General features: G+C 35.9%; 1 protein-coding gene across 5 annotated transcripts in view; it reads left to right on the top strand.

The window, feature by feature from the left end:
• LOC143064096 (uncharacterized) overlaps positions 1-25,999 on the top strand; it is a 40,840-nt gene that overhangs the window by 12,748 nt on the left and 2,093 nt on the right. For 3 of the 5 annotated variants that reach the window (XM_076236657.1, XM_076236652.1, XM_076236654.1), the window contains one exon: positions 24,852-25,474. In XM_076236657.1, coding sequence (XP_076092772.1) covers positions 24,880-25,474 — 595 coding nt within the window. In that variant the 5' untranslated portion in view covers positions 24,852-24,879. Of the gene's footprint in view, positions 1-18,089; positions 18,213-20,535; positions 20,704-24,851; positions 25,475-25,999 lie in introns of those variants that run through there. The other 2 variants (XM_076236653.1, XM_076236656.1) reach the window with 2 other exon arrangements.

The following is a 25,999-nucleotide window of genomic DNA, read 5'->3' as shown; positions in this document are numbered from 1 at the left end:
AGAAGATAAAACATTTGTTGTAAAGTTTATGTTAACGATTGTTTTTTTAGAAGTGGGTGAAAACATTTTGATTTTCCTTGTGGATATGTTGTATTTACTGACAATTATTATCGCAATGATTTAGGGAATATTCAATTTAGGTTTACTGAGAAGCTTCGTTTTTATAAATAATTTGTTTTGTTTTGTGTTGTCTTGTTTTTTCTTTTTTTTTAGATTATATTTTATTATATAACATATATGCCTCAATGTTGACTCAATGAACGAATCAATAAACCACGTCCACCTTCCGTTTGTCCGATCGTTCGTCAGTCCCGTATCGTGTAAAAGTGCTGGTTTAAGCAAGCTTATATCATGAGGACATTGACAGGTCAATTTGAAATTAGGTATGCATGCTTATGATGATGTGATCATTTAATCTATCTTTATGTCTACAAACAATGTTTCTTGATCACTGACCATTGAAATGTAATTATATGATGTGATACTGTTAAACTCATCTTGAAGATTTGGATTTTGTCTTATTCTATGTTTTTTTTCTTCATTTCTTGCCCTTTTCCCTTTAATATTAAGTCATTTATTCCGCTAAGCAGGCTTAGCGTCTTTTCCAAACCTTGTATATTTATTGATTTATAATGGATACCTGCATGTCTCAAGGTACTTGCATCAACGATGAATAATTGCCTATATACATTATACTTTTATAAATATATTTTATTTACATTTAATAATTAGCACTGTAAAGGTATAGCGCTCAACATTTGTAGCTCTTTTAATGAAATAGCATACATATCAAATTGTTTACTAATATATTTAGTTATATTGGAAAATACTTATAAATATGTTTATGTTTAAGCGGCCATATTTACCCTGATATCAACTGCCATGAATGAGTAGAAAAAGTCATAGTCTAATTAATTGTTATTAAAAAATAGGTTCACGAAGCTAAAATAAGTATTAACCAAACATTCATTTTCCATTGTATATATTCAGTGTTTGTTCTTTTGCACTTTTAAATGTAAAAGACACGACCTGAGTATTCCGTAAATAGACTAAACAAATTTAATTGGCTACTAGCAAAGTGTCTCAATATTACTTACATATCCGCAGCTATTCATATGGCTTATAATTCACCGTGGATGTTTCTATCTTATTCGTATGTTGAGTTCAAAGTTTCTATTTCAGTTCAAAATGTATTTCCAAACATTTCCTAAGGTGGTTTTAGATATTCTGATCAGGTCCCATTTGGTCATATATCTTTTTAAAATGTATATTTCCTTGGATTAATAAAAATGTTGGTTTGAGCCTTCCTGGTGACAATTAATCATAGAAATATAAAATTACAGAAAAGCCCTTTGAACGTTAAAAAAATTATTAAGAACAAAAAGAACTAATGTGGTATGGTTTTCATTGAGAAAATTATCAATAAATATTAAAGGACAAAGATGTGAAATAAATTTCTGATCAACATTTGTCATATCACTGTTATATTTATTTACATCGGAAGTGTTTGTCCATAACTTTCAAGTATGATTTTATTCTTTTTCCAAACAATTTATGAGTATGTTTTAAGTGCAAAACAAAACACACACACACACATGTTTTCTTCTGCAATGTTCCTATTATATGATGTCGATCAATCCATCACGCGAGGTAATTTTAGAATTCGTTTATGAATTGATATTATCTAGATACAAGATTTTGTGTTGTTAAAATATAAGCGTAATTAAATATATAAAACAACACAATTACGTCATTCAAAGTGTTTAACGCCAGTGCGCATGTCTTCATATTGATTAAACGCTATGTTTTTATACAGTATCCTTTCGCCAAGCGTTTAAATAAACACCGCGCTGAAGTACGTCCATTATTCATAGTTCATTATTCATTATTCAATAATGAATAATGAATTAGTTCACTATTCACTATTCAATATTGAAAAATGAATAATGAATAATGAAATGGTTTATGTTTCATTATTCAAATTGAAGCGGTGAATAGTGAAAAAAAATATAAAAAAAATTGACTGTGACACTATAGCTATATTTTGATTCGAAATGACCATAAGACGGTTTACGGAGGACCTAAATGCCACAATATGCATTAAAATGAGGAAATATAAAAAAGAAGATGTGGTATGATTGCCAATGAGACAAATATCCAGAAAGACCACAATGACACAGACATTAACAACTATAGCTCACCGTACAGCCTTCAACAATGAGCAAAGCCCATACCGGATAGTCAGCTATTAAAGGTTCCGCAACGAATATTAGAAGACCTAAATGCCAAAATACGCGTGAAAAAAAGAAATAGCCAATTTTGAATAATGAAATGGATATTTTGAATAATGGAATGGAGTGCGGCGACCCTTTAGCCCTAACTATAGATAAATCTTATACCTCATTCGAAAGCTGATTACAAGAGGAACAAAATGTATATAGTCAATATGTTCCGCAACGAATATTAGAAGACCTAAATGCCAAAATACGCTTGAAAATTAAGAAATAGCCAATTTTGAATAATAAAATGGATATTTTGAATAATGGAATGGACTGCGACGACCCTTTAGCCCCTATTATAGATAAACCTTATGCCTCATTCGAAAGCTGATTACAAGAGGAACAAAATGTATATAGTCAATATGTTCCGCAACGAATATTAGAAGACCTAAACGCCAAAATACGCGTGAAAATTAAGAAATAGCCAATTTTGAATAATGAAATGGATATTTTGAATAATGGAATGGAGTGCGGAGACCCTTTAGCCCCTAATTATAGATAAACCTTATACCTCATTCGAAAGCTGATTACAAGAGGAACATCATGCTTATAGTCAATATGTTCCGCAACGAATATTAGAAGACCTAAATGCCAAAATACGCGTGAAAATTAAGAAATAGCCAATTTTGAATAATGAAATGGATATTTTGAATAATGGAATGGACTGCGGCGACCCTTCAGCCCCTAATCATAGATAAACCTTATACCTCATTCGAAAGCTGATTACAAGAGGAACAAAATGTATATAGTTAATATGTTCCGCAACGAATATTAGAAGACCTAAATGCCAAAATACGCGTGAAAATTAAGAAATAGCCAATTTTGAATAATGAAATGGATATTTTGAATAATGGAATGGACTGGCAGGACCCCTTCAACCCCTAATAACAGATATATATTATACATCAATCGAAAGCTTATTAAAAGAGGAACAAAAGGTATATAGTCAGTATGTTCCGCAACGCATATTAGAGGAGTAACAAAGGACTTAAAGATCGAATTACGCGTGAACATTGAGAAATAGGCAATTTTGAATAATGAAATGGATATTTTGAATAATGGAATGGACTGGCAGGACCCTTCAGCCCCTAACTATAGATATATATTATAACTCAATCGAAAGCTTATTAAAAGAGGAACAAAAGGTATATAGTCAAGATGTTCCGCAACGCATATTAGAGGAGTAACGAAGGACTTAAATATCGAAATACGCGTCAACATTGAGAAACAGCCAATTTTAAATAATGAAATGGAAATTTTGAATAATTGAATGGACTGGCAGGACCCTTCAGCCCCTAATTACAAATATATATTATACCTCGATCGAAAGTTTATTAATAGAGGAACAAAATGTATATAGTCAATATGTTCCGCCATATTAGAGGAGTAACGAATGACTTAAATATCGAAATACGCGTCAACATTGAGAAACAGCCAATTTTGAATAATGAAATGGAAATTTTGAATAATGGAATGGACTGGCAGGACCCTTCAGCCCCTAATTATAGATATATATATTATACCTCAATCGAAAGCTTATCAAGAAAGGAACAAACGGTATATAGTCAATATGTTCCGAAACGCATATTAGAGGAGAAATGAAGGACTTAAATATCGAAATACGCGTGAGCATTGAGAAATAGCCAAATTTGAATAATGAAATGGAAATTTTGAATAATGGAATGGACTGGCAGGACTCTTCAGCCCCTAATTACAGATATATATTATACCTCGATCGAAAGCTTATTAATAGAGGAACAAAATGTATATAGTCAACATGTTCCGCAACACATATTAGAGGAGTAACGAAGGACCTAAATATTAAAATACGCTTGAACATTAAGAAATAGCTTATTTTGAATAATGGAGTGGACTGCTGCAACCATTCAGTCCCTAATCAAGACATTCTTTGTGGAAGAAAGAAACACACACACACACACACACACACACAAAAAAACAAGAGTGCACACGCTGAAATGTCTCGCCTTCTTTACTAATCATTGATATTATTTTGATAGTCTTAAATATAAAGCTTTATTACAACTGTCACATAAACTCAACATAAACCAAAAAAATGAAACATTGATCAATTAACCATGAAAATAAGGTCAAGGTCAGATGAACCATGCCAGGCAGACATGTACATCTAACAATTCTTCAATACAACAAATATAGTTGACCTATTGCTTATAAATTAAGAAAAACCAACCAAAACACAAACACATAGCACTTAGCAATGAACCGTGAATATGAGGTCAAGGTCAAATAAAACCTGCGCGACTGACATAATTTTATTAATAATATAGTTGACCTAATGCATATAGTATTAGAAAATAGACCAAAACTCAAAAACTTAACTTTGACCACTGAACCATGAAAATGAGGTCAGGGTCAGATGACACCTGTCAGTTAGACATGTACACCTTACAACCATTCCATACACTAAATATAGTAGACCTAGGCCTATTGCATATAGTATTAGAAAAATAGACCAAAACTCAAAAACTAACTTTGACCACTGAACCATGAAAATTAGGTCAAGGTCAGATGACACCTGTCAGCTAGACATGAACACCTAATAATCATTCCATACACCAAATATAGTAAACATATTGCATATAGTATGAGAAAAATAGACCAAAATTCAAAAACTTAACTTTGACCACTGAACCATGAAAATGAGGTCAAGGTCAGATGACACCTGTCAGCTAGATATGTACACCTTACAATCATTCCATACACCAAATATAGTAGACCTATTGCATATAGTATAAGAAAAACAGACCAAAACACAAAAAACTTAACTATAACCACTGAACCATGAAAATGAGGTCAAGGTCAGATGACACCTGCCAGTTGGACATGTACACCTTACAGTCCTTCCATACACGAAATATACTAGACCTATTGCTTATAGTATCTGAGATATAGACTTGAACACCAAAACTTAACCTTGTTCACTGATCCATGAAATAAGGTCGAGGTCAAGTGAAAACTGTCTGACGGACATGAGGACCTTGCAAGGTATGCACATACCAAATATAGTTATCTTATTACTACTAATAAGAGAGAATTTAACATTACAAAAAATCTTAACTTTTTTCAAGTAGTCACTGAACCATGAAAATGAGGTCAATGACATTGGACATGTGGCTGACGGAAAGTTCGTAACATGAGGCATCTATATATAAAGTTTGAAACATCCAGGTCTTCTACCTTCTAAAATATAAAGCTTTTAAAAAGTAATCTAACACCGCCGCCGCCGCCGGATCACTATCCCTATGTCGAGCTTTCTGCAACAAAAGTTGCAGGCTCGACAATAAAAATTCACAAATAGAATAAACACAATGGATTTTACGATTACAAATATGTCTAATCAGAGATAGAATACGGCGCAAGAGGTATAAAAAAGTGAACGCTGTTAAGGCCAATCGAGAACAGCGCTGCAATGATGAGGAAATTCTCAAATGGCAAGGAGTAGGGCCGGACTCAACATGGATTGTCAAAGACATTAAAGATGTTTGCACGAAGTAAAAGTCTGCAAAATTATAACCTTGTGCTCGAAAGGGGAAACTATTCGCACATGGGAATGTGAGAGATTAAACAAGCAGCTTTCTACCGTCTTGGCAAAGAGAGAGACCGATGGAGCTGTGCAATTTTTGAGCTATGGGATTAAAAAATCCAGACACACCGGGTACGTTTCACGACTTTCTTATTTTTCATAAGGATATAGGATCGAGAGTGTTAGGATATGTTTTGTAGGCCCCAAAACTGGGTCTGAAAACCAGTTAACTGGGGATGGTGATTTTGGGGTGACCTAAATTGATTTTTTTATTGTTAGGATAAAGACATGAATCCAATAGTGAACATGGAGTTAGTAGTTGAAAACGTCAAAGCCCTGAGAGGTATAGCCAAAATGAACCACCTTCGAGGGTATTCCCGGTTGAGGAAAGATCAGTTGTTTGAGAGGTGATAGAAACGAAGACAAATCTTAAATTTCATCGTCGTCCCAAACCCCACACGAGGAAGGAGATTATCACCCAGACAAAACAACTTGGGTTGAAAGGGTTTAGCAGGCTGTCGATAGATCGACTGCTAAAGAAGGTGCAGGAAAAGATTTGGGAAGATAGGAAAGCCATTGGGGATAACATTGAGGTACATTCGCCGAAGAAAGCCTTTAAAGATGTATTTACTACCTGGAATATGACCCCATCATGGCATGGATGTGCAGACCTCCCTTGAGGTCTCTCGGGTGTCACGTGGGGAACTTATAGAATATGGGCATTGTAAGGGGCAAACCAATGTGATCATGCACTGTACCTTTGAAAAGATTAATCCAACAGGTAAGGCGGATGATGAGAACGAGAGATACTTTCACTCTGGAAACTAGATTTTCACCGCGGCCACGGACTTGGTTGAAACCCTTGAGGAGATAGATGAAAAGATCGTAGAAAAGATTGCCCGGTGGACCTCTGACAAAACTAGGGAAATGGTGAATACTTCCTCGGTCCAGTGGGGGTGTATCCCTTCTCGAATGTACCTTTCTTCTTGGTGATTTGGAAAATCGCGGTGGTTTAATGGGAGGTATGCTGCCGTAAAGGTTCCAATACAACTTGTTTTCATGCTCCTTATGACTTGCGGCAACAGGGGCCATCTTGATAGCGGTGCTTGGTGGTATTGCACTGGCGATCAAGATCGTTCAGGACATCGATATAGGTGCGTGTGGAGTTGGCTGAAAAGTATTTGAACATTTTCTCTTTCATGGTGCGGTTTCAACGTTTGACAATACTCGACTTATCTTCGTTCCCGGTGGAGTAGAGATCGATACCATGCTTTTGAAGCAGCTGATTTACATGTGTGTTGTAAAACTCAGTGCCTTTGTCTGTACATAGCTTCTTGGGCACACCGCTTGGAAGGCATCCCGCACCATCACCCCCTTCCTGTTCTTGAGTGGTATCAGCCAGTCATATTTCGAGAAGACATCGATAATGCTCAGGATAAATTTATTTCCCTTGATGTCCCTAGAGAAGTCACTCATATCAACGAGGTCGGCCGCCCAGGTCTCATCCACACCACCCACCGCTACACACCGTTTATGAAACTAACGTCGAACTGGTTTGTGCAACTCCTCAGCTAGCTCATCGGTCCAGCGAACAGTTTTTTAACACCCAGACTGAATCGAACTTTGGTACCGATGATTGGTCCGACGACACAGCAGTCCAAGCGTTCGTGTGTGGTACAGTTGGGAATGGTGTTAAGCGAGGCTAGCATAGCTTCGTCACAGATAGTGTTGCGTGCGGTTGCATCCTTGTGCTGGGCATAACAAAGATCGTGGTGATATTTGGTCAACTTGAATGGGTTTTGACCAAGCCTTCGGGTGCCATCGGGAAGTAGTCGCTTTCTAAGTCTAGTCCCTCGCCCGGTGAAGTTGTGTCCGGGTACATGCATTTCCATGGGTAATCGGTTGATTAGTTTGTTCATGAACCCTGTACCGGTTGTAGCAACGAACTGAGACTTCTTGGCATCGCACACCTTGCAGTTGCCAACCTTTCTCCGTCGCCCATTGCTGGTCATTACTTCGCTTGTGTTAACTGTGTCCGTCTTTCTATGACTTTCACGCAGAAAATCATCTCTATGTTATTTTAATAAATGAACGTTGAAGACATTTCCTACAGTGCCAACGCCCCCACGAGGAGTAATCACTACCTCCTACTTCAGCGATCGATAAGACAGTTGATCATTGGGAAATCGGACTGTGGTAAAACGACGCTGCTGAACAACCTATTCCAGCGCGATGGATGGCTCCGACTACAATCGATTGTACGTCTACGGATAATCGCTTCACCAACCTATCTACCAGCTGTTGGAGCAAGCGCTGGAAAAAAGCTTCCCTAGGGAAGATATCGAGACCTCCTACAGTACAAGGGCAAGTCACCCTACTCGTTGATCGATGTGGTCAACACCTTATCACCACCACAACACCCGAGTGGTATCGAGACTTTTTTCGATCAAGGGAGCGATGTACCAAACCCCCGAGAACTTGATCCCAGCCGTAAGAACCTCATGGTGAACCTCATGGTATTCGACGACTTGATGCTGAGAAAACAGAACACGTGTGAAGACAACGTCGATTGTTTCTACCTGTGCCAGAACTACTTCACACTGCCCCGCCAGTCGATCCGGGAGAATGCCAACTTCCCCTGCCTCTTTCAGCAGAATGCTAAGAATATCGACCACATTCGACGTGATCACTGCAACGATCTCACCAAGGAACAGTACAGTTTGACGCTCTGTGTAAGCATTGCTGGTCCAAGCCCTATGGATTTGTAACCATCGATTTTACAAGCACCAAGGCAAATGGAAAATATGCAAATTAAATGAGTTCTTTGAGGTATAAGATAATATAAATAGATAATATCTGGACACAGAGGAACCCCACCCCTGCAAGTTCGAATGGCCCTGCAAATGCAATTTTGAGTGGGTTCCATGTTGAAAATGCAGTTGCGTGATCCTTCGACCGATCTAAAGCGGTGGAGGTGATTTCAATGCATGGAACTCCACCATTATGGTAAGGTGTAGCGATTTTCTCAACCCCAATGCCCTGCCAAGACGCTTTGAGGCCACTAGTGCACATACCCATGACACTTGAATCTTTCGAAGAAAAGGGATCCGTAACAGCTGTGTAATACTTTCATGCGCAACTCATTGATTAGGGGCGTTCACACCAACGCTTAGGGGCGTTCAACAGCATTCGATCCTATTAGATAAATGACATTTATCAAGATTATCGACCCTAAGCAGCGTGAGGCACTTGTCAGGGAGTTGCAAGACACCCAACGGAAGATTCAAGCCAGTAATATGCAGCATCGCCTCTACAAGATTGAACTTAGCGGGGACCTTTACAAGGTGTTCAAGCCTGTGATTGAGGCTTAGCGAGAGGCAGCTTCACAGATCACCAAAAAGATCGCAGACCTTCCTGCAGCAGTGCCAGAACTCCCTCCTCCACCGCCCAAGTTTGCCAACCCACTGCTAATTGCACCACCTACAGAAACCGTCCTTGGAGATCGAGCACAGCAGCATTTGCTCAGTATGACTACTTCCGCCGACCACACCTTTTGATTGCGATCTGAAAACGATGGTATCTTCATCAGAAGCTGACCAGTTACTTTTGACGGCAATAATTTGTTCATGGATAGTGTAAAGTACAAAGGAACCCTTGGCCTCTGGGAAGTTATGGTGAAAAAGAAACCAGAATCGTTCGAGCACGACGACCTTGACGACTATGCAGAGATCCTGAAAAGTTCCGGTGATATGTATAAAGGCAATTCCATCTTTTCAAGAACCCCGAAGGCGAATAAGAATTACAAGTGGAAGGGAATCGTGTCCCACATCTACCAGAAGTATAAGTTTGGCAGTGAGCTGCAAACCGTGTTTTTTCCAACTTCAAGCAGCTTCTCTATCGCTTGGAACTGTGTGCTGCAGCATACCGAGCAGGAAATAATGGTGTGCGCAACGAAATTGTGTCGATTATCCATGCTATGAAAAAGGGTAGATATATCAGCATCGAAGAATATATGGCGCTTCATCATAATATCCTATAATGAATGTTGCAAATCAAGAAAGGTTACGCCTGAAAGTAGGCATACAGTGGTAGAGGACTGTTTGGCACAATTGCCAGTTTGGCTGGACGCATGTTTACTTCCTCTGCCACCAAAACCATAGGAAGTAAGGCCGTGAGTGCAAACACCAATGCAGCCTTGAGAGGTGTTGAAAAAGGGGCCCCAAAGCCGTCGACCATGTGGTTGATAAAGTGACCCGCCCCCGAAAACGCAGAATGTCCACTCAACAGTCCAATGGTCAATCAGCAAACCGCAGCAAACCCAGTTGAACAACCTGATCTCCGGTTCTGGCATTGCTACCAGCCACGACTTTGTGCAGCGCTATAAATAAATACATAATGTCCAACATCCTTATAATCACCGAAGGGTTGATCTACAACGAAAGTCTCCAAAAATATAAGGTTCACGAATACGAACCTCAAGCTGGTGCCAACCTGAATAATTCAGGTGAGATCCGAATCAACATCGAAATCCAAGACTTGTTCCTCCATCCCGCTGAAAGTTATCTCTTGGTAGAGGGGCGACTGTAAAAGAACCACGGTAGTACATATTCGAATGCAGATCTAGTGTCTCTCATTCACAATGGAATCATGTATCTCTTCAAGACTATCAGTTACAATTAATGCAAGCTCTCATGCCAGCTGATCGAACATATCAACGACCCAGTCGTTGACATCACTATGCTGGGAATGTTGATTTATCCCAACAATTTCTCCAAATCCCAAGGTCTTAACTAGCTGTGGTACAAAGATTCATCTACCGAAGCCGAGGCCGAAAACACAGGCTTTGCAGCACGTCATGGGTATATTATCACCAAGCCCGCCAATAAAAGGATCGTTTTCATTCACCATACCCCTGAGACATATTTTCGGCTTTGCACACGATTACAACAAGATTGTGTATGGATTCAAGCACGAATTGTCACTCGTGCGCGACTCGGACGACAATGCCATCCTGCTGCTGCCGTCAACGACGTGGCGAAAATCAACCTGAGTAAGATCTCTTGGTTTGTTCCTCACGTCCTTCCTTCCTTCCGATAAAAAAAAACTGCGGTTGTAAAAGACCATCCAAAGCAAGAGTAAGATCGATTGTGGTTTCCGAATACGACAGTGTGATTCTACAAGTGCTACCGAAACCTTACAGTTCCACTGGCGTTTGTCTGCCAAGAGCGGTCGGGAGAAACCGAGATACATCATCGTAGCCTTTCAGACCGGTAAAAGTACGATCGGACTTAAAAATGAAGCCGTGTTCGACCACTGCCGTTTGCGAAGTATCTACGTCACCCTCAACGCAGAACGCTACCTGGCGGTAGACTTCAATGCCAGTTTCACACAAACCAAGATCGCCAGAGAGTACAAGAATGTCGCAGAGTTCTAACTACTTCAACATGGACCGTTTTATCAGCAACTGCAACATCAACCCCTCCGATTTCAACGATCTGTATCTACTGTTTGTCATTGATGTGAGTCACCAGTCCATTTGAATCCGATAGTCAGAAGATGAACGTCGTGTACAAAAAGTAAAAAAATGGATAAAATTCACCTACAAGTAACTCCTCTTTGCCAGCCGCCCTGCCGAAGTCTATGCGATCGTTGTGATCAACAACTGAGAAGTATGACGGTATCGAAGAGTGGAAGCAAAAATATGTGAAAATGGTGTACCATAAATAAATGGATAACACATGGTTTCAGCAATTGCTAAAATCACCAACCCCAAGCATGGGTTTTCCTTCATCGTTTCTGGAAACGATAGCCAAATTCTTACCCGGTTCAACCTCCACTGCAACTCAAGGAATCAAAGACCTACGAGATGGCATTGGTAAATCTGAAAACAAATAATTCCACCCCTAACATTCATATGTATACAGGTAACCATTCCTTCCGCTACTCTCCCGATGATGGTGCCAACTGGTTTTCCATCGCACTGAGCACAGGTTCCTATGACATCGAAGACATCAACAATGAAATCCAGCGACAGCTACGGCTCAACAAACACAAAACGAAGATCATCATCGATGCCAGCCGGGCGACCCTAAAGCAACGCTGACCCTCGCCAAACTCTATCAAGTAGACTTCAAAGTTGTCAATAACATCAACACCGTCTTGGGATCCAAGTGGCAGATTTACACGTTCGGTATGATCACAAACGGTTATACAGAAGGGGAGCACATTGTAAATATCATCAGAATCAACAGCATTCTGGTGAATGGTGATATCAACCATGAAGTTATGTAAATGGTACACAACAGTCTTCAATCTACAGCTTTTTTTTTTCCCGCAGACGGTCCTGGTATGAAAATCATTCAAACCCCCAAGCACCGTTTGGTAGTATACTTACTAGTGATCTTGCGAACCAGCAATCGCATGCAAACATATCTCAACGATCAAGACGGTAGGCTCATCGATCTCAGAGGTGAACATATCACTATCCGTTTTCATCTTCTTGCGTTTACACAGTGAATCCCAGTGGCAACGGTCTCTACCTCAAATCCCCAAACGCCCGGACTACCTATGGGTATGGACTCTATGCAGCGTGGTCAGCAATTCCACGACGGAGCCGTTCTGATCTTATATTTAGATGCTTACAGTCCCTTCAAAAACATTCCCCTCCTCGGTATGCTCCTATAAAATAAATGAACGATCTAGATTCTTGGTACCGACAATGTGTGTCGAATCAACTCGATGCAGAAATTTGAAGGTATCAAACTACCTTGAATGCCTATAAACGTCTGGACAAAGCTCCATCTGTAGCACTGGGTGCTTGTTCTGTGGTTAGTTTGGTGTTAACCAGCAGTACCCTGGGTTCAGCTTTGACCGGTACAGTTCTTATAGCCACCCTTCCTCTTGGGTTTCTAGCTTGCTTGAATGCTACCACCGTAATGGATCTCACACTAATTTCTAGGCATGTAACCAAAAAAAAAAAAAGAAACACCACGATACCTTGCGATTGCCCCAGTCCAAAAAGTCCTTGGTTGAGCAATGTATCAGCTCTGCTTTAGCTAATGATGAACAGATCTATGATGCCGAGTTTGGGAAAGTCGTCACCTGCCTCAAAAACTCAATTCAATGGTTTTAGACCCGATTTTCAGGCTTAAACAACATATCCTAACACTTCCAATCATACCGTCCTTATCAAAAATATAAAAGCCGTGATAATCATAGCCGGTGCGTCTGTTTTTTTTTCATCCCATAGCTCACGATTTGCACTGCTCCATCGGTCTCTCTCTTTGCCCCGACGGTGGTCAGCTGTTTGTTTAGTCTTTCACATCCCCAAGTGCGGATATTTTTCCCTTTCCAGCACAAGGTTATGATTTTTGCGAACCCACATTTCGTGTCAACTTCGTGTCAACATCTTTAATGTCTTTGACAATCCAGGGTGAGTACTGACTAACTTTTCGCCATTTGAGAGTTTCCTCAGCAGTATTTTCCAAAATTTCTACCTCTTGCGCCATATTCTCTCTCTGATCAGACATATTTGTAATCTTACAATCCATTGTGTTTATTATCTGTGGATTTTTCTTGGTGTGTTTTCTTTCTTCCACAAAGATACATTTTCCCACGACCCCAACCCCCACTTTTTTCCCTCTTAACCTCGTCAACGAGCGTGCAAGATTTTCGAATTTTTCGGTCCGGTCCCAGCAGAAATTCCCCTAAAAATGTTCACGCATATTTCGATATTTAAGTCCTTCGTTACTCCGCGGAATAAATTGACTATATACCATTTGTTCCTCTCTTTATAAGCTTCCGAATGAGGTATAAGGTAGATCTGTAATAAAGGGCTGAAGGGTCACAGTATTCCATTCCATTATTAAAAATATCCATTTCATTATTAAAATTGACTGTTTCTTATTTTTCACAAGAATTTTGGCATTTAAGTCCCCCGTAACCCCTCAAATGGTCATTGCGGTACATATTGTTTTTTTTTCTCAATTTATTCATCTATTATTTCGACATTTAAGTCCGTCGTTACTCCTCTAATATGCGTTGCCAAACACATTGACTATATACCTTTTGTTCCTCTCGTAATAAGCTTTCGAATGAGGTATAAAGTATATCTATAATTAGGGGATAAATGGTCGCAGTATTCCATTCCATTATTCAAAATACCTAATCATTATTCAAAATTTGCTATTTCTTAATTTTCAAGCGTAATTTGGCATTTAGGTCCTCTGTAATCCCTGTAAAGGTCATTGCGGCACATAATGTTTATTCTCAGTTTATTCTTCTATTAATAAGCTTTAATTTGATGTAAAAAAATTCCTGAATAAGAGGTGACGGGTTGCAGCAGTCCATTCCATTATTCAAAATATCCATTTCATTATTCAAAATTGGCTATTTCTCAATGTTCACGCGTAATTCGATCTTTAAGTCCTTCGTTACTCCTCTAATATGCGTTGCGGAACAAATTGACTATATACCTTTTGCTCCTCTTTTAATAAGCTTTCAATTGAAGTACAATATATATCTGTAATTAGGGGTTGAATGGTCCTGCCAGTCCATTCCATTATTCAAAATACCCATTTCATTATTCAAAATTGGCTATTTCTCAATGTTCAGGTGTATTTCGATATTTAAGTCCGTCGTTACTCCTCTAATATGCGTTGAGGAACATATTGACTATATACCTTTTGCTCCTCTCTGAATAAGCTTTCGATTGAGGTATAATATATATCTGTAATTAGGGGCTGAACGGTCCTGCCAGTCCATTCCATTATTCAAAATATCCATTTCATTATTCAAAATTGGCTATTTCTTAATTTTCACGCGTATTTTGGCATTTAGGTCTTCTAATATTCGTTGCGGAACATATTGACTATATACATTTTGTTCCTCTTGTAATCATCTTTCGAATGAGGTATAAGGTTTATCTATGATTAGGGGCTGAAGGGTCGCCGCAGTCCATTCCATTATTCAAAATATCCATTTCATTATTCAAAATTGGCTATTTCTTAATTTTCACGCGTATTTTGGCATTTAGGTCTTCTAATATTCGTTGCGGAACATATTGATTATAAGCATGTTGTTCCTCTTGTAATCAGCTTTCGAATGAGGTATAAGGTTTATCTATAATTAGGGGCTAAAGGGTCGCCGCACTCCATTCCAGTATTCAAAATATCCATTTCATTATTCAAAATTGGCTATTTCTTAATTTTCACGCGTATTTTGGCATTTAGGTCTTCTAATATTCGTTGCGGAACATATTGACTATATACATTTTTGTTCCTCTTGTAATCAGCTTTCGAATGAGGTGTAAGGTTTATCTATGATTAGGGGCTGAAGGGTCGCCGCAGTCCATTCCATTATTCAAAATATCCATTTCATTATTCAAAATTGGCTATTTCTTAATTTTCATGCGTATTTTGGCATTTAGGTCTTCTAATATTCGTTGCGGAACATATTGACTAAAAGCATGATGTTCCTCTTGTAATCAGCTTTCGAATGAGGTATAAGGTTTATCTATAATTAGGGGCTAAAGGGTCGCCGCAGTCCATTCCATTATTCAAAATATCCATTTCATTATTCAAAATTGGCTATTTCTTAATTTTCACGCGTATTTCGGCATTTAGGTCTTCTAATATTCGTTGCGGAACATATTGACTATATACATTTTGTTCGTCTTGTAATCAGCTTTCGAATGAGGTAGAAGGTTTATCTATAATTAGGGGCTAAAGGGTCGCAGCACTCCATTCCATTATTCAAAATATCCATTTCATTATTCAAAATTGACTTTTTCTTAATTTTCACGCGTATTTTGGCAATTAGGTCTTCTAATATTCGTTGCGGAACATATTGATTATATACATTTTGTTCCTCTTGTAATCAGCTTTCGAATGAAGTATAAAGTTTATCTACAATTAGGGGCTAAAGAGTCGACGCAGTCCATTCCATTATTCAAAATATCCATTTCATTATTCAAAATTGGCTATTTCTTAATTTTCACGCGTATTTTGGCATTTAGGTCTTCTAATATTCGTTGCGGAACATATTGATTATAAGCATGTTGTTCCTCTTGTAATCAGCTTTTGAATGAGGTATAAGGTTTATCTATAATTAGGGGCTAAAGGATCGCCGTACTCCATTCCAGTATTGAAAATATCCATTTCATTATTCAAAATTGGCTATTTCTTAATTTTCACGCGTATTTTGGCATTTAGGTCTTCTAATATTCGTTGCGGAACATATTGACTATATACATTTTTGTTCCTCTTGTAATCAGCTTTCGAATGAGGTATAAGGTTTATCTATGATTAGGGGCTGAAGGGTCGCCGCAGTCCATTCCATTATTCAAAATATCCATTTCATTATTCAAAATTGGCTATTTCTTAATTTTCACGCGTATTTTGGCATTTAGGTCTTCTAATATTCGTTGCGGAACATATTGACTATAAGCATGATGTTCCTCTTGTAATCAGCTTTCGAATGAGGTATAAGGTTTATCTATAATTAGGGGCTAAAGGGTCGCCGCAGTCCATTCCATTATTCAAAATATCCATTTCATTATTCAAAATTGGCTATTTCTTAATTTTCACGCGTATTTCGGCATTTAAGTCTTCTAATATTCGTTGCGGAACATATTGACTATATACATTTTGTGTGTCTTGTAATCAGCTTTCGAATGAGGTAGAAGGTTTATCTATAATTAGGGGCTAAAGGGTCGCAGCAGTCCATTCCATTATTCAAAATATCCATTTCATTATTCAAAATTGACTTTTTCTTAATTTTCACGCGTATTTCGGCAATTAGGTCTTCTAATATTCGTTGCGGAACATATTGACTATATACATTTTGTTCGTCTTGTAATCAGCTTTCGAATGAGGTATAAGGTTTATCTATAATAGGGGCTAAAGGGTCGTCGCAGTCCATTCCATTATTCAAAATATCCATTTTATTATTCAAAATTGGCTATTTTTTAATTTTCACGCGTATTTTGGCATTTAGGTGTTCTAATATTCGTTGCGGAACATATTGACTATATACATTTTGTTCCTCTTGTAATCAGCTTTCGAATGAGGTATAAGATTTATTTATAATTAGGGGCTAAAGGGTCGCCGCACTCCATTCCATTATTCAAAATATCCATTTCATTATTCAAAATTGGCTATTTCTTTTTTTCACGCGTATTTTGACATTTAGGTCTTCTAATATTCGTTGCGAAACCTTTAATAGCTGACTATCCGGTATGGGCTTTGCTCATTGTTGAAGGCTGTACGGTGAGCTATAGTTGTTAATGTCTGTGTCATTGTGGTATTTCTGGATATTTGTCTCATTGGCAATCATACCACATCTTCTTTTTTATATTTCCTCATTTTTATGCATATTGTGGCATTTAGGTCCTCCGTAAACCGTCTTATGGTCATTTCGAACCAAAATATAGCTATAGTGTCACAGTCAATTTTTTTTATATTTTTTTCACTATTCACCGCTTCAATTTGAATAATGAAACATAAACCATTTCATTATTCATTATTCATTTTTCAATATTGAATAGTGAATAGTGAACTATTTCATTATTCATTATTGAATAATGAATAATGAACTATGAATAATGGACGTACTTCAGCGCGGTTAAATAAACATTAATAAAATATTTTAATTACTTTGATATAAAGATGGTTCGTCGTTGAAGACAATGACATTATTTATCACTTGATTATAAAATGGACGTCGTATATTATTATAACAATTATTTGTCGCTAAGTATAAATTTAATAAATACATTGTCTAAGTAAAAACATTATCAAGTAGTTAATTGTCATTCATGAATTATCAAATTATAAGTGTTTACCTTAGAGATATCGAAGTTCTATGTTTATAGACTGAATACATAATGTTTTTTTGCAGAATAATCGATCGAACACAGTATTCAAGAAATGCCTAACGTCCAATCGAGAAGGACAAGAAACTACCCTGATGACAATATTGAAATTTGCATTTTTATCCTTACCATGGTTAGGGATAATTTCAATTTTTTTTTTCAAAGGAATGAAATATTTAGAAACATACATAAATGTTGAAGTGCTCTGTTGCATTTTTATCCTTAAAACAAAAGCCATTATAAAACTCTATGAAACATCCGTATAGCAATGCACAGAATAATACATTGTACAAACATCGATTTTCGTCCAATAGAACTGCCTAGATCTGAGGATGGAATGGTCTATATTATTTTGTAATGTATCAATTTCAGTTTATTTGCTTACAGCAGTAAAAGCGTAATTAGCGACCTAATTGTTTAAATATCGCTTCTTTGTCAGAACTAATATTGTTTGACAGTTCTAATAGTTGAAAAGATATATCATGGTGTTCAATTTACCGTAAGTAGATATATTTGTTATTTTCATAATATTCAATCAAATATACTGTATAAATCTTCAAACAAATCAATTTAGGGAATTTAACTAGAATAACATTATCTTCATTCTTTTATTGCACCGTAATCATGATTTGGATGCTTTGGTTTTTTAGGTTTTTTTTTTGTGGCCGGTAATTAAGGATTAATGTTTATATCTTTACATATGATGTGCTATTATTTTTAAATATTTATTCATAAGCGATAGGTTATGTTAACGGGACCGTCGAAACATAGCAGCTGTTCTTTTGTATCTATTTTTACATATAATACAAACTTGTGTGTATTACCTTTTTACTGATAAACAGATACCTAAAATTACATAGGGAGGACGACATTATTATTTCGTAGCTATAACAACTTATAAATGTTTCACTTAAAACCTTGTAGCAAGATATTCTCACTCCTCTTTAGATATTAACCTTGTTCTTATAATGTGTTTTTCAAAATACATTATCAAATTGGATAGTAAAAACATTCTTGCACATTCAGATTCTCTAGACAATGCTAGATGCATTTTTCAAATTTAATGATAAATTTCATCACTAAAATAGTAACAACATTATTGAACATTCATATTCTCCAGATGCATTTTTCAATTAAATGATTAATGTCATCACTAAAATAACGACATTCTTGAACATTATCAAGATCAACAGAGATATTTATACAGATTTCTTAAGATCTTAGAATCGATTGTTATGCATGCTAGTAGCTTGCTTGTACATGTTGTATTGTCATTAAGATTAATTAGCAAGTGCATGAAGTAACGTTATCGGAATAAGAAGTGAAACATTAGATTAAAGGAAAAACGTATTCTCGTAAAGTATAGTGATGAATACCGCTGAAGATAAAAGAGGTCAATTTTAAGTGGGAATTGTAAGTTTCATGCTACAAAGATTGAATTTGATTGTTTTTATCAAATAGACGTAAACTTATTCCTAAGTAGGTTTTTTAGTTTCTTTTTTGTTTTGTTATCATCTTCTGTTTGCATTGCTACATTTTAGGATTAGTAAATCTTTTGATTAAGAAATGTTACAACATACATACATTATATATGCTTCATATAGTGGAGTTAAATCATAAATTAACGATTTCATTGATCATAACTCACATCCTTAAAAAAATAAAATATAGTATACAATGGATTGGCTGTGCGCTTTTTTATATTTTCTTTGTCTTATTAAGTCTTTTGAATTCTTTGACATTTTTAACAAGTTTTTATAATGTTTGAATTTACATTGGAAGACAACTATAAACAATGTACTAGAAAGTATTACGAATTGGGCATTCCTCTTGACCATTTTAAAACAATGTCAATCATATAAATTGCATTTTCCTTTATTCTAGATGACACGTTGTTGTTTATATAGACACTAGTATTGTTACTTTTCGACAATAAGCATGACTGGAAACTTAAGTGCTATTACATAATTCATTAAAATATCATGAATAAATGATGATCAGGTTTACGTCATATGATGATAATGTTACATGCAAAATAAAGACTTTTAAATTTTACAAAATTGCATTATTTAGGTTTGTAAAAGAATATATCAATATGAAATAGTGTATGAAAAAAACTTGATTACAGTGTCGCAACGTTTCCAAAATATGCATATTGTACAAAAATGTATGCATGTAACGACGTTGGAGGGATTTTGACGATCGAATTGAGTGTCAGTAAAATGCTTATACTGTCATATCAATTCAGAAACAGTTTAATGGTTATCGTGATTATTTATATCAGAGAAAGAAATTTATTATAACACTAAGATAAAGTCTTGCAATCTCTCCCTCTCCCTCTCTTTCTCTCTCATTCGAAGTAAATTGATTTAATATATCTTTACAGTTTTACAGTGGTGCTCACATTAAGTTACATGTGTAAATTATGTTATTTGTTATTCATTTTCTACAGAGGAAGATAATGTTAATGATGCGTTAAGTTAATAATGATTGTAATTGGAACACCATCACGAAAGCGACTGATAATTTTCTAGAGTTAACAGTTGACTACAATCATCGACGGTTTTACGTAGATTGCTTTTTTTTCTCTAATTAGCGGATCGTTTTCTTTCAGTAGAAAGAAAGAAATCAAAAACCATGAAAAATTTCGTTAACCTTGTACATTCGCTTCATTATTCTTCGTATCTGGTGTATACCTTATAATCTCGGTTTTCCATACAAATCAGATATTTAACATTATTTCATATTTTTGTGTCTGTGTCTATTACACTATACATATATTCCGTTTCATTAATACTCTCACTGTTAGTTACATGGAACATTGTTAGTTGAGTGGAACATTGTTAAGTACACGAATCATTGTTAGTTACATGGACCATTGTAATATACAGAGATCATTGTAATATACATATAAGATTGTTATTTGCGTTAGACATTGTTTTGTTTAAGTTAGTTATATGGAACATTGTTATTTACATTGAAGATTAAAGGTAAGATGTTGTATACAAATGTGATTAATATAAATATCCAGGAATGTGGAATACTAAAATGCTTATGTATCCAGACTATCTGATTTGTCCTTTGTCTTTTTATTATGGCTATCTTAGTATGCCCTGTTTTTATAAACTGTAAGTTGAAGTTTCTGAGATCTTTTTTTCTTGATATAGTGTGTTGCAACCCAGACTTCAAGTTGCCCTGGTCGTGTTTTCACCGATAGCTACCCTTTTGTAATGCCACTTAAAATCCAAAGGAGATCTTCTTCATTTGTTTGTATTTACTGCTAAAATTTAAGGCTTGTTTTATTCTTACTACAGATAGATATACGTCGAACCCTGAACTCAAAACTGATTGAAATTAGGAATCGTTACAGCCTCGCCATCTATTATGAGGACTTGTGGTTATACAACTTTTAAGTACAATAATCTTACTCAGACGAAGATCAATCCAAATACTTGTACAGATGAAAGTTTTATGACCTAGGATTCAGGTCATCGTCTTCTCTGGTCAATTCTGGTCAATTCTACTTGGTATAATATCCTTTACCAATTTCTACTGCTTTGATATTCTCGTCTCTTCTCCCTATAATTTATCTTTTTCAACATGTCATGAACTACTGTCCTCTTATTGTCTTCCTCCCTTTTCTTCTTGTGCTTTAGAACCCTTGGAATGATGAGGAAGTATCTCCAATAATGGAACGGATTTCTAGTACGTCTTCTGTTCACTTTATTGGTGTTCTGACTGATCATTAGCATCCACTTATAAACAATTTGTCTGATTTTCATCTTTTGAATATTGCAGTGTTGTCATTAGTTGTTGTTTTGATACCTTGTATCCTGTTTTTTATATAAGGTAACTTGTATTTGAAAATCTAACTACATATACAATATTAGGTCAATGTAAAAAAAATATACACTTTTTTGTATGAGGCTGAGAAATCGGGGAAGGGCGAGGTTCTACCTAGCCCTTCACCAGTTTTTTCGCCGAATACAAACAAAAATCCCGATTTTGTCCCTGTGACAACTGGTTGATTTTTTTTTCTATTCGGGCATGCATATTCGCAGTTACTCGTGGCAGTCTATTGGTTTTTGTTTACCTTACGGATCAGTCTATCCAATCAATTAACAGAAGCAACCTGTTGTACAAATCGTATTATTTTTGTTCGTTTAGAAACGCGCGTCTGTCGTATTAAATAATAATCCTGGTACCTTTGATAACTATTTACAGCACTGAGTCGATGCCACTACTGGTGGACGTTTCGTCCCCGAGGGTATCACCAGCCCAGTAATCAATACTTCGGTGTTGACGTGCATATCAATCCCTTCCCTTTTCCCGAATGTGACCTACCGAATTAGACTATTTACCGGCTTTGTAACAACATGAGCAACACGACGAGTGCCACACGTGGAACAGGATATGCTTCCTCTTACGTTTTTTGTGGGGTCCGTGTTGTTTTTGTACCACTATTTGTGACATTTTCTTCACGCATCATTGTCAATATAATGGCAATTGGTTCGACTGTCGTACAAATGAGAGGTTTGGGGCTATAAAACCAGGTTCAATCCACCATTTTCTACATTTGAAAATGCCTGTACCAAGTCAGGAATATGACAGTTGTTGTCCATTCGTTTGATGTGTTTTATCATTTGATTTTGCCATTTGATGAGGGACTTTTCGTTTTGAATTTTCCTCGGAGTTCAGTAAAGTGATTTTACTTTTTATATGGTCATTTTAATAAATTTCCTGTTGACAAAACTTTAAGATTTTCGAAAAACTAAGGATTTTCTTATCCCAGAAATAGATTACCGTAGTCGTATTTGACCCACAACTTTTTGGAATTTTGGATCCTCAGTGCTCTTCAATTTTGAACTTGTTTGGCTTTATATAGCACATATAACTATTTTGATCTCAGCGTCAGTGATGATTCTGATGTAGACGAAACACCCGTCTGGCGTATCAAATTGTAATCCAGCTACCTTTGATAACTTATTAGACGTCAAACAAGCAGAAATTAAGATATATAAACATGATCGAAAATAAAACATAAAAACATTCTGTAAAGACATAATATATCTATTTTTTATGAAAATGATTTATATCAAAGATGATACTCACGGCAAAGTAGTTTCTGGCCTCCAGAGCGTCACACCTAGAGTTACATTTTATAGCACAACGATACAAGTTCATGTTTCGTATATACTTATTTCTGTCTGTATTGTTTTGTTAAGAAATTTGTTATTTATTGTGTCTGTATAGTTAACGCATCAATGTAAATATAACGGAATTTGATGAGACTGTCATCAAAATGAGAGGGTTAGCGCTATAAAACCAGGTTAAATCCACCATTTTCTACATTTGAAAATGCCTGTACCAAGACAGGAATATGACAGTTCTTGTCCATTCGTGTTTGATGCGTTTTGTTATATGATTTTGCCATGTGATTATGGACTTTCCGAATTGATTTTCCTCTAAGTTCAGTATTTTTGTGATTTTACTTTTTATTCCCATCATATGATGATCGAAGCAAATCTATACAAACGCTTTCAAGTTTTGAAATCTAGTTTTCTTAATTATCAGACCAAAGTACTTTGTTTGATATTATGATATATACAGCGTGGTGCAAAATATATCAGTTGACGACTTCGGAATTAGTACAGCTTCTTGTACATTGCATTCATAAGTCACGATTATAAAAAAAAAAAACATACTAGTATTGCGTTTATACAAACTATTATTCCATTGTCAATTACGACAAATATGTTTAAAGAGAAAATAACAAACAAGTACTTTGGTCTCTGGTGAATACATTTTAGTTTAGTACATCTCCTTTCATTTTCTATATATATGTTAAAGGCAAATACAATTTATAGTACCAAAGTTATCTGATTTTGTTTACTTCAAAATATAATAGAATGAATATTAATTCGCGTGTCATGTCACATAACATTAAGCCATAGTGAACCTCTGCATGACTTCAGTCAAATTAATTTGAAACTCGTCTGTTTCTGACAAACAGTATATAATGAATTTTGCAATATGTTTTCATAGTAATTGTTTGAATTTTTATTCATTATATGTGAATAATAGATGAAAACTAATCTTGGTTCCAAACAAAATTGAGGATTTTGTTTTTAAATAGAACACTATTTATCTATCTAGACAGACCTAACTAAAGCACGAACAATGCTGTCATCAATACATTTATATATATAAAGAAGAATAAGAGATGTCAAGACAATTTTACAACGATGTCTTAACAATATATGGTGTATATCGTGTCATAAACCTTAACGTTAAGATGATATGGAACTTAACATTCATCTAGTGTAAAATGGTTTATGATGAAATTCATTTCCGTGAACTGCTGTTAATATTTACAAAACACAACCCAACAATTCTATCGTTCAATGGAAGCAAATATATTTGAGATGTGATTAATCCGGTTGCAACCAAACATCATTTGTTTATCCTAGGTTACTGAGGTAGATTACTAATTTAAACATGTCTTTGCATGAGGTGGAACCAGTATGCATTTGTGAAGACCGGTTTCCCGTTTATTCAGGGTTCGGAAATGTTTACTTTTAACACATCGTGATACTAGTACAACAATTTTTAGAATGAGGGTTACTCCACAAAAAAGTTTTAATTTGAACATGATATAGACATTTTGCATGTAACAATATTCATTTAAATGCCTGTCATAAAAATATGTGTGCGAGGAATACTGTCAATAGAATTTTATACTTATTTCAATGTACTTAATACAAGGAAGAACTTAATAACTCCACATAATATAGAAAAAAATCACGATCGATTATTTCTATATTAGATTTTGTCTTATTACATTCTCTTTAATAATGTGACTTTTGATGAGAAATAAGTAATCTTAATGAAGAAACAGGATGTTTCTGATGCTACAGAGTAAAGGCTAAACAAACAGTTTTTACTTCAGTCGTTAACATTGATAAACTATCTTTCTTTGCGTGTGCATGTTCCAGATGATGTGTGTATGTGTTTGTAGAACATGGCTGGACCTTTGAAGTTGGTGGGATTTTAATTTAAAGAAAATGCTAAACAATATAATTAGATGTGAACACACTCAGTTGATCATTTATTGATTCAAAATTATATTTGATTTCAGGTATTGAAAGATAATTATTAGGATAAAAATGAGCTTTGAAAGTGATTTGGTATCAGAGGACCTACAATTAAGTCCAGTAACAACATCAGAAAAATATACTGACGAAGAACATTCCGTGATTTCGACAATTCCCGAGGGAGAAGCTTGTCATTGTTTTCAAGACAATTGTCAAGAATACGCAAAACTTTCAGAAACTGAAAGTAACGGTGCACAGAACTGGATAGAACAAGAACATTCCGATGACTGTCACCACCATGATCACGAATGTCGCCACCATGATCATGAACGTCCGCACCATCAACATTCATATCGATTTCACCACATTCCTCATTGGTCGACGATTACTATGTCCGATGACGATATTGAAATAATAACTGATCCTGAATACTACAAACAATTTGACGATGTTTTTTATATTGACCCTATCGTAGCTCGAAGTCTGCTCAGTGAATTTTTAATACAAGAGCCAACTCCATCTAATGTACATATTCACGTGGACACTCGAACCAAACGACAACGATTTATCGCACGTGCTGTTATGATCATTTCGATGGTGATGTTTACTGTTAGTGTGTTACTTGTTATCATATCGCTTATTATGTCAGACCATATCGACAATTTAGGTAAGTTATTTAACAATTAAATTACATTATGGTAAAAATTATAGTTTTTAGAATCAACCTTGCAAATGAATTGATTGACACACCAATGAACGACAATTCATAATCATTTTTTAATATTTGTGTAAAAAAATATAATTAAAACGGGACGTAATTTGCATGGATGTGGGTAAATGCTTTTACTATTGTTGCTTACTTAAAGTCAGATAGTAACTGTCAAACATCATATACTCTAATTTAAATCGCCATATATTAAATGAAGGCAACAGTAGTATACCGCTGTTCAAAACTCATAAATCTATGGACAAAAAACTAAATCGGGGTAACAAACTAAAACTGAGGGAAACGCATTAAATATTAGAGGAGAACAACGTCACATCATTAAAATGTAACACACACAGCAACGGACTAAGCATAAGACAAAATACGATGAGAATAACCAATATAACATCATAACCAAATACATGAATTTGGGATAGAAAAGTACCGTGACACGTCTTATAGTAATGTGAATTCACACTCAAAAAT

The sequence above is a fragment of the Mytilus galloprovincialis genome, chromosome 2 (assembly GCF_965363235.1).
Source record: "Mytilus galloprovincialis chromosome 2, xbMytGall1.hap1.1, whole genome shotgun sequence".
Classification (NCBI taxonomy): Eukaryota; Metazoa; Mollusca; class Bivalvia; order Mytilida; family Mytilidae; genus Mytilus; species Mytilus galloprovincialis.
Note: the sequence above shows the minus strand (reverse complement) of the source record. Positions and strands in the feature narration are given on the sequence as shown.